This window comes from Brienomyrus brachyistius, chromosome 14 (assembly GCF_023856365.1).
Source record: "Brienomyrus brachyistius isolate T26 chromosome 14, BBRACH_0.4, whole genome shotgun sequence".
Taxonomy (NCBI): domain Eukaryota; kingdom Metazoa; phylum Chordata; class Actinopteri; order Osteoglossiformes; family Mormyridae; genus Brienomyrus; species Brienomyrus brachyistius.
In genome coordinates, this window is record NC_064546.1 from 22,126,202 (window position 1) to 22,141,526 (window position 15,325).

General features: G+C 52.4%; 1 protein-coding gene across 2 annotated transcripts in view; it reads left to right on the plus strand.

Annotated features, from left to right (window-relative positions):
* crybg1a (crystallin beta-gamma domain containing 1a) overlaps positions 1–15,325 on the plus strand; it is a 36,542-nt gene that overhangs the window by 20,233 nt on the left and 984 nt on the right. For both annotated transcript variants that reach the window (XM_048975619.1, XM_048975620.1), the window contains exons 4-21: positions 109–3,832; positions 4,982–5,020; positions 5,128–5,246; positions 5,422–5,578; positions 6,258–6,397; positions 7,662–7,788; positions 8,095–8,130; positions 8,889–9,049; positions 9,140–9,260; positions 9,683–9,828; positions 10,941–11,067; positions 11,302–11,331; positions 11,472–11,584; positions 12,280–12,412; positions 12,528–12,667; positions 13,336–13,459; positions 14,231–14,389; positions 14,467–14,629. In XM_048975619.1, the coding sequence (XP_048831576.1) occupies positions 109–3,832; positions 4,982–5,020; positions 5,128–5,246; positions 5,422–5,578; positions 6,258–6,397; positions 7,662–7,788; positions 8,095–8,130; positions 8,889–9,049; positions 9,140–9,260; positions 9,683–9,828; positions 10,941–11,067; positions 11,302–11,331; positions 11,472–11,584; positions 12,280–12,412; positions 12,528–12,667; positions 13,336–13,459; positions 14,231–14,389; positions 14,467–14,629 (5,759 nt within the window). The remainder of the gene's footprint in view (positions 1–108; positions 3,833–4,981; positions 5,021–5,127; positions 5,247–5,421; positions 5,579–6,257; positions 6,398–7,661; positions 7,789–8,094; positions 8,131–8,888; positions 9,050–9,139; positions 9,261–9,682; positions 9,829–10,940; positions 11,068–11,301; positions 11,332–11,471; positions 11,585–12,279; positions 12,413–12,527; positions 12,668–13,335; positions 13,460–14,230; positions 14,390–14,466; positions 14,630–15,325) is intronic.

Here is a 15,325-nt window from a genome sequence, read left to right on the forward strand (position 1 = left end):
CTGCGCACCTGATCACGGAGTCTTTGTGTGCACTGCGCCATAGCTGCTTCTGTGCTGTCTTCAGGACAAATGGCTCATTTTTTAAATGTTTCTTTTTTTCTCCCGCAGGCCTCCAAAACCCAAAAAGGTGAACTTGGAGATTACAGAGGACCCCAGGACACCAACTGACGTTGCAGCAAAAGTAGGGCTGTTTGAGGGGCTGCGTACAGCCCAGAGTAGCCATGTCATCAAGGTGGTAGGACCGTCCCCTGAGCCAGCCAGGGAATCAGGCTTGGATGAGAGCGAGCAGGCTGCTGCAGCCATGGGGAAGAAGTCTCGTTTACGGGCCGCCAAAGTCAAGGGTGCTGGGGCCAGCCGACCAGTATTATCAGTGACAACATCAGGAGATGGAGCCCAGTCAGAGACCAGCTCCAGTGTATTGAAGTCTGAAGGCTCCTCCCCTTCCTCTGAAGTAAAGGATAAGACTGGAAGGACCAAAGACCAGTTAGAAAGGCACTGGGTAGAGGAAACCTCTGCTGATACAGACAAGGCCCAGTCAGGTTTTGGAAGCAAAACGGCTGATGTCAGGGTCCTCACAGAAAGTGAAGGGTTACCCGGAGATAAAGCCGAGGCGGCTAAACTTCCTAAAAAGTCACCAACGGATGCAATCCAGAAACCATTGTTGGTTCCTGAATCTTCCACTGGTACTGATAGTGTTTCGCCTTTGGAATCTAAGGTGCAGAAAGACAAGGAAAAGGCTGCGGTGACCGATTTCACCACAAAAGAGCAAAATACTGTTCCGACAACAAAAGAGGAACAAAAATCTGTCACGGAGCGGGTGAAGACACCTGAACAGAAGACCCCAGGAGCTGTCCAGCCTACGGAACCCTCCCCTACAGCAGCACTCCCAAAGGTACGGCCTAAATCTAAAAGACAGAAAGCTAGAGAAAACCCTGAACCTGTCAGCCCAACTAGTGGAAGTATCCCAGAGAAAGGTGCTGGAGCCCGGAGAGGTTCTTCTGAGCAGGCCCTAAAGAGTCCAGTTAAAACCCAGGCTACAACGAAAGATCCCAGCGATGTTAAAAAGCGATTGCAGGCACGCAGTGAGCAAAGCACGGTCACAAAAAGCAAACTGCCCAAAGCCACGTGCCCAGAACCCCTGTCCCCCATCAAGAAAACCATTGATCAGAGCACAAGGAAGAATAAACCGAGCACAAAAACACCAGAAAATGCTGATGTGCCCAGCCTCGTACAGGATTCGCCTACCGAGGCCCAGGTTGGAATTAAGCTTCTGCAGGCAACGCATGGGTCGGCACAGCCAGTGACTGAGGACACGGTCAGCAGTAAGACAGAGTCACCACTGTCCCCCTCGCAGTTGGACAGCAAGTTGAAGAAACTCAACGCCGAAAGCCCTACAAAGGTAAATGAGCCTCAGAGTGACAACAGAGCGACTACAAGTGAAAAACCCGCTATGAATGATGGGAAGGCATCAACAGATACTGGTGCAGAAAGTCCCCCAGGAGATTCCGGAGCTGCTTCCCAGGCGGATAGCAGCCAGGCTCCCACACCCTCCCATGAGAGAACCTCAAACACTGCTCAAGATGTTGGGGTATCCAAAGCAGCTGCTGCATCTTCAGCTTTAACTGTGCTGCCTGCAAAAAATCAGGACAATAACAAACACGAAGAAAGTGACCAGAATAAAACGGACAATAATACATCTACCGCCCAATCCAACAGCCCTGTTCAAGTAACCACAGAACAAAGCCACACCAATACAGAAGGTGTCTGTGATGTAAACAGCGGGAGAGGTACGCAGAAGGGAGCAGATGTATCTGTGCCACAGGTGTTGGACATTCAGTCCGATCATGCAAAAGAGCAAACTGCAGACGTGGAGCAGGTGTCACTGGAGGCCAACATTTGTGCTGCACCCGCTAAAGCAACAGCAGTTACACCCCCTGTGACTGTGCAGGAAGGGACCACGGACACAGCATCTGTAGGCACGGTTCCGAAAGTCACCTCATCAAACCTGATCTGCCCTGTTTCCAAGCCTGAAATAAAACCTGCGTCGCCTGAAGTCTCTGAGACCAAAGATGGAGACCAGGTTAACGATGAGAAACCACAGAAAGACATTCCTCAAAAACCAAAGAAGAAGTTACCAGGTCCCGCAGAGATTAAAACATCTACTGAGAAGAATTGCCCTGTAGAAAACGGCTTGGGTACGCCCGAAGCTGTCATGACTGCGACCCAGGAGTCGAGAAGCTCTGATGTCAGTTTGAAGCGTGGGTCTCAAGATGGGGAACAGGGAAAGCAAAAGGAGGCGTCTGGAAAGGCCGTGATACCTCTCAGAGACAGAACTTCAGAACCCAATGCTGTTATAAGACAAGAAGACAAAGAAAAGGGACAGAAGACAGAGGTGCAAGCTGAGAAGACAATGGATGCTGTCACCACAGAAAAGACAATTAAAAATGGTGATGTCCACCCTTTACCCAGTCAGGAGAATACGTCTGAGAAGACGGAGAGTGAGGCTGGGGTGAAGGGTGAGGAAGCTCAAGTCGCAGGTTCAAATCTTCAACCTGGCAAAGCTTCTGAGGAGAACATTGACACCTGCTGGACTTTGTCAATTGAACCGGTCAAGTTGGCACAGGAAACTCTGAGAGTGGTAGAAAGTGAGGATGTATCAAAGAAAGAATCAGGTTCCGTCAACCGGATGGACAAGCCCTGTCAAGGATCCCTGCCAAGGTTACAGGAGTCCACCCAGACAAGTGCTCAGCTGGGGAGTACCTCCTCAGTCTCTGAGGTGCTTAAAGGTTCAAAGTTAACGTCTCTGCCACAGATTATAAAACAAACTTCAGGCACTTCCCAATTGGGCCCAACAAACAAACCTTCACGCAGCTCGCTGACCCTAAAAGACAGCCCTTCCAGCTGGTTAGATGTAGACCAGAGCTCTGTGAAGAAGCAGAAGAAACCTGAGAGGAATTTGGATGCTTCTGTCAGTGAGGATGACACCTTGGATACCTCTGATGAGTTTGAGGAGTTCATACATAACATCAAGAAGCTGGGTGCTCCTTTCTCCCTTCCCCTGAAAAAGCATGTCCACACCAAGTCCCCATCACCCCCCTTCGCCATGCCGGCCATCAGAGAAGACCGTTTTGAGAAGACATTTGATCCTGAGGAGTTTCAGTTTGGCCTGAGGAAGAAAAAGGCCCTGAAGGACCCATCACCTGGGATGATGGTGAAGCTGCAGAATGCAGAAGTGAGGAGCAAGCTCCAACCCAAGCGATCCAGCACGGAGGACAGCCTGCTCTTCAAGCAGACCCAGCCTCTGTCCTCTGGCCTGCAGGAGAAAGGGGAGGCGGGAACAGAGACCACTGAGGATTTGGGGACAGTTAGTTCTCGCTTGGGAAAGAGCTCCATCCTTTCCAGCCTCATAACCAACTCCAGGGTTTCCAAGAAGCCTGGCAATGAGCCCGACCCCGCAACAGGCAGCAAAGCCTTACCACCGCAGTCAGGGGCAGCCTCTGGTTTGACAGACTCGCACGTGCCCCCAGGCACCGTCCATCAGTCGGAGCTGAGCCTCTCCTCACCTCCTCCCCCTCCTTCCTTTGCTGATATTAAGCTTCCAGATTATTTGGGGAAGCTGCTCTGTCAGGACAAAACAGAGGCAGGAAGCTCTGACGGTGGCCCCCGGCACACAGATGCCAAGGGTCCTCTGTCTGGAACTGACCTGGGTTCTGGCAAGGGCTGTGCCCCTAAAGACAGCATTCCACCCACTGCTCTGGCACCATTAGCTCCTTCTAGCCTGATCCAGATTCAGCAGGCGTCCGGATCCAGCCTCCATGCTGGACATGCTGAGGTGAGTGAGTCATTAAGCTGCCATGAAATGTGGCCATTTTGACGGAGCGGTGGTAGCGACTGGCTTAGTCATGGCTCTGTGGGCGAGTGTTTTTCTGGACGTTTCCGGATGAATCACACCTTCCTTCTTCATAATTGATTATGGAAGGGACAGAGCAGAACTTGTGTGTTGTACTTAGTATATAGATTTGGATTAAACCCAGCAAACTCTCAGCATTGGAAACGTAGCCTGTCTGATGCTGTCTGCCTGTAAGAACAGAAGCGTCGCATCGCGATCCTCATTATCATGTCAGATTTTACTGCCGTTATTCATTTTACAGGAAGAGGAATTCGTAGCTGCAGGGTCCTCTGTGTACCCAGTTTTAACAAAAAGAGACATGATATTTTCCTTCAGTGACTCCCTGCCATTTTGTTTCCCACTTAAAACTGGGTCTGAGTCTGGCTGCCTGGTCCCATACAAGCTAAATTCAGTAAAAAAAAATTTAGCAAATTTCTTGGTTTTATAACAAAAATAATTTTTTCATTTGTTGACAAAAATATATCACATTAGAATCAATCTCAAGTTCTAATAACTTGAAACCCAAATTATAGTTCTAAATGAGCTGTTCTGTAAAGTAATTCGACAAGCATGATTTGCTGCTTTGTTGTTAGTTACACCTTTCGAATAACATAAAACACCAAACATTTGTGTTTGTTTCCCTGTGTGAGTCAGCGACTACAATTTCAATTAACAAGAACTGAACTGAATGAGTCGGTCAAGATATTTACCGAGACTTAAAAAGAAAATGTCTGTGTGCAGATACATTAAACATTCCTTGCCAATGGACTTTTGTTATGAAACCAGTAAATTTGCAATATTATTGCAGAATCAGAAGCAAGTGCCCCAAGGATTTCTGTTGCCAATTACATGATAGAAGTATGTGTGCCTTTGCTTACACTTTAAATTAATCCAGACTGCCACTACATTTGCATACCTTCAGTTTGTATGCGGGCTGAGTCTGTGTCATGAAGGCCTGGCTCGCACGTGCTGGGCCCGGAGAAGCGGCACGCAATCTAGAACCTGCACATCCCTTCAGCCTCATTCCTGGAGGTCTTTGCTGGCCTGCTCGAGGAGGAAGGACAAGCTGACGTGTTTCCTTTTGCATTGCAGGTGCCGTGTGAGAAGGGCTTCCACAAGCGCCCGGGAAAGGTGACTTGCCCTGCGCCATCGCTAGCGCATCCTAGCGTGTTAATTTCCAACAGCATCTGCGCAGCAGCCAAGGCTACAAAGTCACCCCTCTGTGTCTCTCACGATAGATGGTCCTGTACGAGCGGGCTCCTTCGGAGGGGAGTGCCTACCAGGTCTACGGGGATGTGGATGACGCCACCTCCATGAAACTGTCCCCAGTGATCTCGGTCCGCGTCGTCAGAGGGTGGTACGTGTGACGCAGAGTGGCTGTAACCTGTGTACGAAGCTCTCTGTAGGCACCTGAGGCATTTTCTGGAGAAGAAGTTCTTCTCCAGTTGCGGTGCAGCAGGTTCTGCATCAGCTTCCCCATGCCCTTAATACCCAGATCACCTGTCCTGACACCCTGGAATTTGTTCTTTCAGCTGGCTCCTGTATGAGAAGCCAGGATTCAAAGGAAACTCCATCGCTCTGGAGGAGGGCCCCATAGATCTGGTGAACGCCTGGGCCCAGGAGCCAGACCCCGGGCAGGACACACCCACACCCCCCATGGTCATCGGCTCTATCCGGCTAGCTGTCCAGGTGAGAAGCTCTGTCTCGCCCGCGTTCCCCAAAGCTGTCGTACTTTCCGTTCTGCTTCTGATTCCATGGAAGGCATGTGTTTGTTTTAAGTTTCATGTTTCGTTGTCACGTGCGTTCAAAGGAAATTCTTATAGCACAGTTTCATGGAAGGGGACAGGTGCATCATGGGATATGTCACACAGCAGTGCAACATAAGAATGAGGAAACAATAAATAGGTAATGAATAAGTGCAGCGGGAACACGGATGCAGAGAGATCGCAGTGCATCCAACAGCACAAATGATGTGAAGTGACAATGAGTTTAACCAATTCCAGTTTTGGCGGGATGGTAGGTGGTGGTTGTATAAATCAGCATGTCGTTAGACAGAACAGAAGCAGGTTCTTACATGTTACCAACCACAACTGCCTGCTACTCGCAAAACAAGGCTGCTGTCTGTGCTGGTACCTTCCCTGCACATTCATGTACTGCCTCGTACAGATGAACTTCACAAAATGTTTGAACAACAAAATTAGGGTTTAAGGTGGACAGGAGTGGCAGCCTGCTGTGATCCGCGCCGAGTCAGAGCCCGGTGTGGTGAGCGCCGAGTCAGAGCCCGGTGTGGTGAGCGCCGAGTCAGAGCCCGGTGTGGTGAGCGCCGAGTCAGAGCCCGGTGTGATCCGTGGGTCTGTTTTGGCTCCAGGACTACAGCGTTCCCCGGATCGACCTGTTCACGGAACCAAACGGACTTGGGAGGATGATGACTTTCTGCGACGAGGCGGTCGACACAGGCTCCTTCGGGATCCCGCAGTGTACGGCGTCCATCAAGGTCCACAGTGGGGTGTAAGTGCAGACATTACCCTGAAACAAATCCTAACAAATGAAGGACAGGACAGGGGAGGGAAGGACAGGGGAGGGAAAGTAGCCTTCAGTTCTTCCTGCTGGCGGTGACCACTGACACACCATGATGCTGCACACCAGCATTGACATGTTGAGAGAGAGCAAGCATGATTCAGCAAGGGATTCTGGGATATCTGCGGTACACGGGTACAGCAAGGGATTGTGGGATGCCTGTGGTACAAGGGTTTCTCTTCACCAGTGAGGGGCTGAACAAGCGATATTATATGACAATTAATTAAGGAGCCTTTAGCAGGAATGGGATGTGGGGGGAGTTATGGGATTTCTGAATGGATGGAGCAAGGCCGTGATCGAACGCGCGCACACACACACACACACACACACACACACACACACACACACACACACACACACACACACACACACACAGCCGTTAGCTGTTAACATGCACATTATATTCTGGAACCTGCCCGGCATGTCGGCTTACTTGCTTCTGGGTGTCAGAACGTTCAGAACTTGCCAGAAAGTTACACCGGCATTGAAAACACAAGTTGCAGCTCCTCACATTGGTTATGATTATTTTAATCAAATTATGAGAAACACCTTCCGACGTTTGGGATGAGTCACATGGAGTGATATCCCAGAAAAGGTCAGTCGAATTGATTTACGGACTTGCGGACAGGGAGAATTTAATGCCGATTGTTTGTAAATTTACAAATGCTTTGCAACCCTGACGACACGGGAAATCGTTCCATTAAATGTGCCACCTGTCCTTCTAGAACAGGGGTGTCAGTCTCCAGTCCTGGGGGGGCAGAGCCCTGTGTAGCTTAGTTATTTCCCTGTTCCCACAAAAATGGTTCAGCTCAAGAGCTGTGCTCTAATTAGCACAAGGAGTTGAATCAGGTGTGTTAATGAGGGAACCAAAAACTGCAGGGCTCCGGCCCCCCAGGACTGGAGTTTGACACCCCTGTTCTAGAATGTTCACCTCAGTGTTAATGGTGTGATGGTCACTGAAACTGCGATACAAACATTCATGATCTCGCGTTACGGTTCCAGAAGATGGAACTGAAACACCTAGCTGCGGTAAAGGCTAGGCTAGTTTCATTAGCTCACGATGGATAATAACCCTGAAAGTCCACCCCCCACACACACACTTTTTTAAATTCACCCTCCACCTCAAAAATCAAAGTCTGGATCCGGAGAGTCTTTGACTAACTGTTGCCCTTTGTGTGTCTGTGTGTGTCTGCAGCTGGCTGGTCTATGATCAGCCGGGGTTCCAGGCTCCTGTAGCAGTGTTGGAAGCGGGGGAGTTCCCCTGTCACACGTCCTGGGGGTTCACTGACCCATTCGTCGGGTCCCTGCGGCCTCTCAGAATGGTGAGTCTATACGTGTCAGACTTCCAAGATGTGTGCTGGTATGTTTGTGCAGGGAAGAACTCCCGCCTCGCCGGCCTGTGACGTCCAGCGTCTCGTGCAGTGGGTGTTGCTCCTTGAAGCTGGTCTCCACACATCTTGCCAGTCAATCTGCTTGTGCTTTTCCTGCTCATCCACATTTTTTCTCCACAATTAAGTGGCTGACACATTTTACCTGAGAAGGCGTGCCTGTTTCCCCCGTATAACATGTCGAGTGTGCGGTGTCCGCTGGCTTCCCTTCTGTAAAACTAGCCTCTACTCTCTTTTCAGGGTGGAATCAAGGTGGAGAACCCTAACGAACTCAAGGTTTGTCCTGCTTCACTCTGCTTTGTCTGGACACTTGCAACAGTAGTGATTCTGTCACCATGAGCTACTGGTGCGGATGCCACCCACTGCTGGAGGAAACCCCAAGCTCGCGTCTGGGCGTCCTGCTGGCTCTTTCATCCAGTGCAGGTTACATTGGTACAGCTAGATATTCTGGTGGAGCGGTTTAGCACCTCAGATCCCGCTGGGAATCTCCAAGTTCTGTGGCCAGGAGATCTCCCTGTTTTACTCGCACACACTGTAGATCCCTGCTGTGCTTAGACCGTTTCTCACCTTAACGGTTTATTCGGCTCCCTTGTCCTGAAGGGTGCACCTCTGCCCTCGGGCACTTTAGCCCGTAAGCAACTCCCTGATCGGGCCCCTCTATGGGGGGGGTATGTGGGATCATGGTTCCTAGCGCATCCTGAGATGCCCAAAGGCATCGTCCCTGATGGTTCACGCCTGCCTGTAACCCTCGGTGCTTCATTCAGCTGTATCCAACAGTCATATCGTTTTTATTTTTCAGAGCTGCATGTTTTGGTTGATTAAACCCAGGTGACTCAGTACCTTCAGGAATGTGTTCTCCATACTTTGAGGAAGAGAGATGAGCCAGGCATGGCTTTGAATGGGGAAGGGGCACAGGGAGCTGGAACGCGTGGAATCTGGAATGTTCCCTGACAGGCATGGGCGAGACGCGCGTTGCCCAACGGAAAACCACCCAGCTCAGATTTCACAGGGCAGCCTCTGAACCGTGTTTTCAGGTGGTGGCGTACGAGAGGCCGGGCTTTGAGGGGGAGAGTCTGGAGATCTCCAGCGAGGTGGTCAGCTTCATGGAGGAACGGGCTGGAGACAACCCGGAGACGCCCACCATGGAGCGAAGGAAGCTGGCTTCCGTAGGATCCCTCAAAGTCCTCGGCGGGCTGTAAGCTCCATCAGATGAACCTCCACAGTTTCAGGAATGCGACTTCGACTCCCGTGGTCCTCATATTTTCTCTCTCCCCAAACAATGCAGATGGGTTGGCTACGACAGCCCAGGGTTTGAGGGCCATCAGTGTATCCTGGAGGAGGGCGAGTATGAGGACTCGAAGGACTGGGGAGGTAGCAGTTTGCTGTCCCTGCGACCCCTGTTTGCCGTAAGTGAGATGGCATGCAGTCAGGCTTCAGAATGCGATGGCATGCGGTCAGGCTTCAGAATGCGATCGCATGCGGTCAGGCTTCAGAATGCGATCGCATGCGGTCAGGTTTCAGAATGCGATCGCATGCGGTCAGGTTTCAGAATGCGATCGCATGTGGTCAGGTTTCAGAATGCGATCGCATGTGGTCAGGCTTCAGAATGCGATCGCATGCTGTCAGGGAGAAGGAAAATGCTGCTTTTCAGGTTTCAGGTTGCAAATTTAGTTTATGACATATAAACACACGTTGTACATGCGTGTAGTGGAGTGGAAGGCAGAGCCAGTAGAGCAGCATCTTCCTCTCCCGCTCATGACGATGGTCCAGGTCTGGCCAGTCGCTCCAGGAAGGTGACGCCTGTTATCCTGTATTCTCTCTCCTCCAGGACTTCCTGTCCCCACACCTGAAGATGTTCAGCGAGAGAGACTTTGGCGAGAGAGGAGTCAACATTGACCTGCTGTTTCCAATCCCCAACATGGAGGAGACTGATTTTGGCATGAAGACACAGTCCATGGAGGTCGTTTCGGGCGTGTAAGGAGCCTTGATGCTCATTTACTCATAGATCAGCTGCAATAGCAGTTACCCTTCCAGCGTGTGTGTGTGTCTGGGTGTGTGAGGTCAGAGGCCTCGCCATTCTGCGTTAGCGATTTCCTAACATTCCTACAGACGCTGATATTCTTTGAGGTTCAGTTGATCCCGCAGTGATGCTGCAGTCTGACTGTCGCACATCACTCAGAGGGGGTCTGGGGTGCTGTCCTGTGATCAGGAGTGGGCGCAGAAAGCGAACTGCAAGCCTTGCTCTCTGTGTGCCACCACGGACTCATGGTTACCTTAAACCCCATCCTTTGTAGTAAGCTTGCATTCTCAAAGAAGGACGCTCCCTGATTTGCTGGAAGGTTGCCACGGTAATCCCGTCCCTTCGTCCGATTGGTGCCGTGGCGGCGGCCCCGAAGGCTTGTCGCCAAGGCCACACCCAACACGGCATAAGCCCCCACAATGGGGGAGGGAGAGCGCCGGGTGCTGCCCCACCGCACATTTTTCTAGAATCCCTTGTGTACACCGCGGCATAAAGGCTGCTTCTGTCCAGGCAGGCTCAGACTTTCCGAGAAGGCAGCAGAACGCCCAGCGCAGATCTCAGACGGCTGAAACGGCTGGACACCTTAGCAGCCAGCCCAGCCTTCGGCCCCCACCGTCGTGACCAAGCATGTGGTCGTCCGGGCAGCACGGCCCTTCCTGAGCTCCTAGACTTTTATGCTGTTTTGTACACAAATCGGGTGCAGTGACCTTTGGGATACTTGCTCCACAGGCGAGTCGGGATTAGGGCATTTTGTGCGGCAGACCACTGCATTGACAGTAGTGGCTTAGCGGATACTGCAGGCTTCTCCCCCCACCCGGCACGTCAGGCACTGCAATAATCTTTTACAGATGTTTTCCACTGTTGCTGCTCCCTTCCTTGCTGTGGGTACATACCCTTCTCTTTCTTGCCCTGTCGTAGGTAGGCAGCCCAGCTACACCCCTCGCTCCGCGGTTTCATTTTCCTCTGACCTATTTACAGAATGGTTCTTCTTTCTTGCTTTGTCCTGTTGTGCTGTTCCTCTTGGATTTCACCTTTTATCCACTCTGTTGGTCTGTTTTGATCACAGCTGGGTGGCCTTTGAGAATCCTGGCTTTTCCGGCAACCTCTATGTCCTGGAAAAAGGCCTGTACTCCAGCCCCGAGGACTGGGGGGCCCAGCATGCGAAGATCGGCTCCGTGCAGCCCGTGATTCTGGTAAAGCTGCTCATTTCACTGCCATAATGCAGTTTGTACTCTGTGCCCTCTGAGTGCAGAATTACAGCAGGGTCAAAGGTACAAAGTCAGCTGCTGCAGTTGGGGCGGGTCCTGGCCAGGGCGCCCGGCTCAGTGCCGTTAGCTTGGAGGTGGTGTCCCACTGCGCTGGGGTAACTAACATTTGCTGCACTGAATTTAAAATCTGAGATTGTTTTCATTATTTCTTCCCATCAGGAAATTTTAAGCGGACTGCCCAAGTTTAAGGTGAGTGCGGCCAGCTGGTTTTCCTGCTTTTGTGTTTAATGGGTTGGGGGGGGGGGAGGGTGGGGGTCCTTCGCTGTGATCTCACAGCCATCTACGCTGGCATTAGGAGTTAATGCCTGATCAGCGAGTCTCCACCTCAGGTTCAGCTCTTCTCAGAGCCCAGCTTCCTGGGCAGCATCCACCTTCTGGAGGACAACGCACCGGAGCTGCCTGAGGGGTTCTTCCCGCGCTCCTGTAAAGTCCTGGCAGGCAGGTGGGTCCCCCCCCCCCCCCCCCAACCATCTCCCAGCCTTTCAGACTCTCCCTCCCTGTCTGACACGCTTGGGCATATCCTGCTTTATACTGAACAGCTGCCAAAATGGAAAAAAAAAACAAAAATAACAATTACAGCTGTGGGAACAAAAGGTCTCTGAGAAAGCTGGACATCAACCTTGTCGTCCCCCCCAGCACTGTGCGCCTGTTTATCTGCTCCGTGCCCCCCAGGCATAACGAGCTCGGCGTGTCACGTGGCTTCCCTCGCCATGTGGGCCGCTGACGCTTCTGCTGTCTCTGAGCTGCGTTAGTGTCTTGTAAGCTTTGTGGTAACTTTCCATTTGCACCCGCGCCCAAACATGCCCCACTGACGCCGAGTGCGTGTCATACTAGCACTCGCTCGGCTTGAAGCTCGCCACGGCCCGCAGACATCAGCGGCCGCTGCCTCTTTTTCTCTCGCAGAGTTTCTCAGCTGTCTACAGTTTCAACATCTGGGTCATGTGACAGCAGGGTCACGTGACCAGGCCCTGTTTGTCGTGCCGCATAAGTAGTGTGGCCGATAACAGGTGGTGGCAAGCTGCCTCTGACTGAGACCCTTTGAATGTTTAAACGTGGGGGGAGCGCAGGGCAGCCTTTCTGCTGTAACCAGAGCCCCCGGTGGCGCTGACGGAGCTGTGTGCCGGTGCTGTGTTTCAGCTGGGTGGCGTTTGAGGAGGAGAACTTTGTGGGCCCCATGTACGTCATGGAGGAGGGCAGCTACAGCAGCCTGGAAGCAATGGGCTGCCCCCACCAGGATGTGCGGATCCGCTCCCTGCAGACCACCGGCTTTGTGAGTCCCCTCCCCTCCCCCCACGCATGTGTCTTTACCGTAGTCCCAGGGGTCCGAATAGTCATGGAACCTTAACATGCCTCTGCCCACCCACCCCCATACTACTCCCACACAGGAGTTCTCGCTGCCCTCCATCACCCTGTTTTCCAAGCCTGGCTTCAGGGGGAAGAAGGTGGTTCTGAAGGATGGTTCTGTGAACCTGCCACTCTCCGGCTGTGACGGCATCATCTACTCACTGCAGGTGGAAGGGGGCATGTAAGTCATGGCCGCTTGACTGAGGGAACTTAGCGCCTAGCCCAGCATTCCAGTGCTAATCAGCTTTCGTGACGTGCTGGCATTTCCAGTGGGGATGGGAAAGGGGGCACTAGCTTCTTTGAATCTTGTTTCTCAGACAACTGGGGGGTTCTAGGCATGGGGTGGGGGATGAGCCAAATCAAACTCCAGCTTCCTTCCTTATCAACAGGGAATTCAGTCCATCATGGTTGCTAAGGATCTAGCGTTTAGCTGGGAGATTTCAGATGGTCCCTAAAGAACTGGTCGGTCCGGGCTGAACGACTTTTTATGAGAGCATAAAGAGGCCCACAGACCTCACACAAATGGCCTCGCCGCAGTAGCCAGTGCGCAGGGAGACCCAGACATGCTACACAAATGGCCTCGCCGCAATAGCCAGTGTGCAGGGAGACCTAGACATGCTACACAAATGGCCTCGCCGCAATAGCCAGTGTGCAGGGAGACCCAGACATGCTACACAAATGGCTTCGCCGCAGTAGCCAGTGCGCAGGGAGACCCAGAAATGCTACACTGTGCTAATTAGACACAAACCCAGTATCTTGCAAATGTCTCCACGCTGTGTGGCCCCTACCGCCTGCCTGCATGCTCTCACTCTCCCCCTCGCCCCCCCTCCCTACTCGCCCCTTCCCCAGGTGGGTACTCTTTGAGGAAACCAATTTCCGCGGAAGACAAGTCCTGCTGCTTCCTGGCGAGGTGGCCGACTGGTACGCCATGACCGACTGGCGACGCGTCGGGTCTCTGCGGCCGCTGATCCAGGTACGGACCGCCCCGGGGGGGGGGGGGGGGGGGCTTGGGAACACAGCGTCAGCCGGTGGGCTGTGCTGCCGGACTTTGCTGCACATTTTCCACAACGCTGGAAAAACACATTTCACTTTATTTTGTTCACATGGCAACCAGCCCGGGGCAAAACCAGACCACAGCTCTTCTTCATTTTCTTTCTTCCACGTTTTCATTCCCCCCCCCCCCCCCCCCCCGCAAGACTTTCCATACCAGCACATCCCGCTCCTAGCTTCACTACCCCTTACATTTACCGGATGCTTTTATCCAAAGCCACTTACGATAGGGTTACAGTTTGTGTGTGTTCTCTGGGATTCGAACCTATAACCTTTGGGTTGTTAGCACAGTGCATGGCAGCTCCTTTGGCACTGCTTTTCATGCTGACATTTTGTGCTACGGCTTTTATTTTTATTGACAGCACTTTATTGTTGAAGGCGCTGTATTCTGCATAATCAGCATCACAACCGAGAGCCTGCCTGGGTACATACAGGCGCATTTTGTTACACTCAGATATTCACATTACTACTGGGGGGGTATGGGGGGCGGGGCCATGTGAAGGACTACACCCATAGGAAACATTCCTGCAGAAATGGCAGATTCCTCTCGGGCCTGTCAGTACAGTTTGGGACTGCTTTGCGGGAATATACCCACGCCCTTCATCATCGATTAAGCAAACAGGAAAAGCTGCCGCGTGACTCGCATCGCCACCATCAGGCTGCGTGTGTGAACTGCGTGCGGCTCTCCCAACAGAAGCCCGTCTTCTTCCGGCTGAGGAACAAGGAGACCGGGGGAGCGATGAGTCTCAGCGGGTCGCTGGACGACATCAAGCTGATGCGCATCCAGGCGCTGGATGAGATTGGAGGGGCCGAGCAGATCTGGGCCTATCAGGATGGTCTGTTCCGATGCAAGGTAAGGCTGACTTGCAGCCCCCCCTTGGGTGAAACGCGGATGATGGCATGTTGACCTGCTCGCTTCCTGCATTGCAGATGCTGGAGGACTGTTGCCTGGAGACCACAGGGAGCGTCGTCATGGCCGGCAGCCGGCTCGGCATCTCTCCCGAAGTGGGGAAGGAGAACCATTTCTGGAGCATCACTCCGGACGGGCTGATCTGCTGCAGCATGAAACCGGAGCTGGTTCTGGAGGTGAAAGGTCAGTCCAGAGCCACGCAGCAGCCTGGTGCTGCCTTCCACAGCTTCCCAAGGCCCTGTCCGCAAAACCTGCTGCTGGGATGGAGCCCGGAACCTTCCGATGGTCACCCGACAGAGGGGCAACAAAACAAAATGCTGTGTCAGCGTACGCTGTTGCAAAACCGCAAACAGCGTCATTGGTTGTGATGTCTACATTTTTGATCCTGATTGGTCGATGCCACGTTCACCTCATTCCCCCTAGTCTCTAGTGGGGTTCGTGAAGGCTGCTACACCTGCTGAGTGCCGTTAGCGTTATAGCTCACTGCTGTCCTGAGAGAGCAGTGACTGGGTGACAGGCAAATGGCTGGGTGAGCGGGGGCTTGGTGTTACACCACCTACAGGCCATGGCTGGTCACTGCTTTTCCAGCCATAGTGCGAAGCTGGCTTCCGCGTGAAAATGACCGGCTCGTGTTAGGCCTTTGACAGGCAGCCTGCGATTCAGACGTGTGTGAATTTGGGTTCTGTTTGAGGTCCCTGGCATGGGCCCAGTGCCATAACCGGAAAAACAAGCTTGCTAAATAGTGATTTGCAGCCCAAGCATGTATCACTGTAGAAGGGCATGTGGTCGGTAAATCCTTTAATTCTACTAAGACACCAAATCTCCCAGCTGCGCAAAGCTTATCCATGGCTATTGCTTGTTTTATAGCACCACCATGTG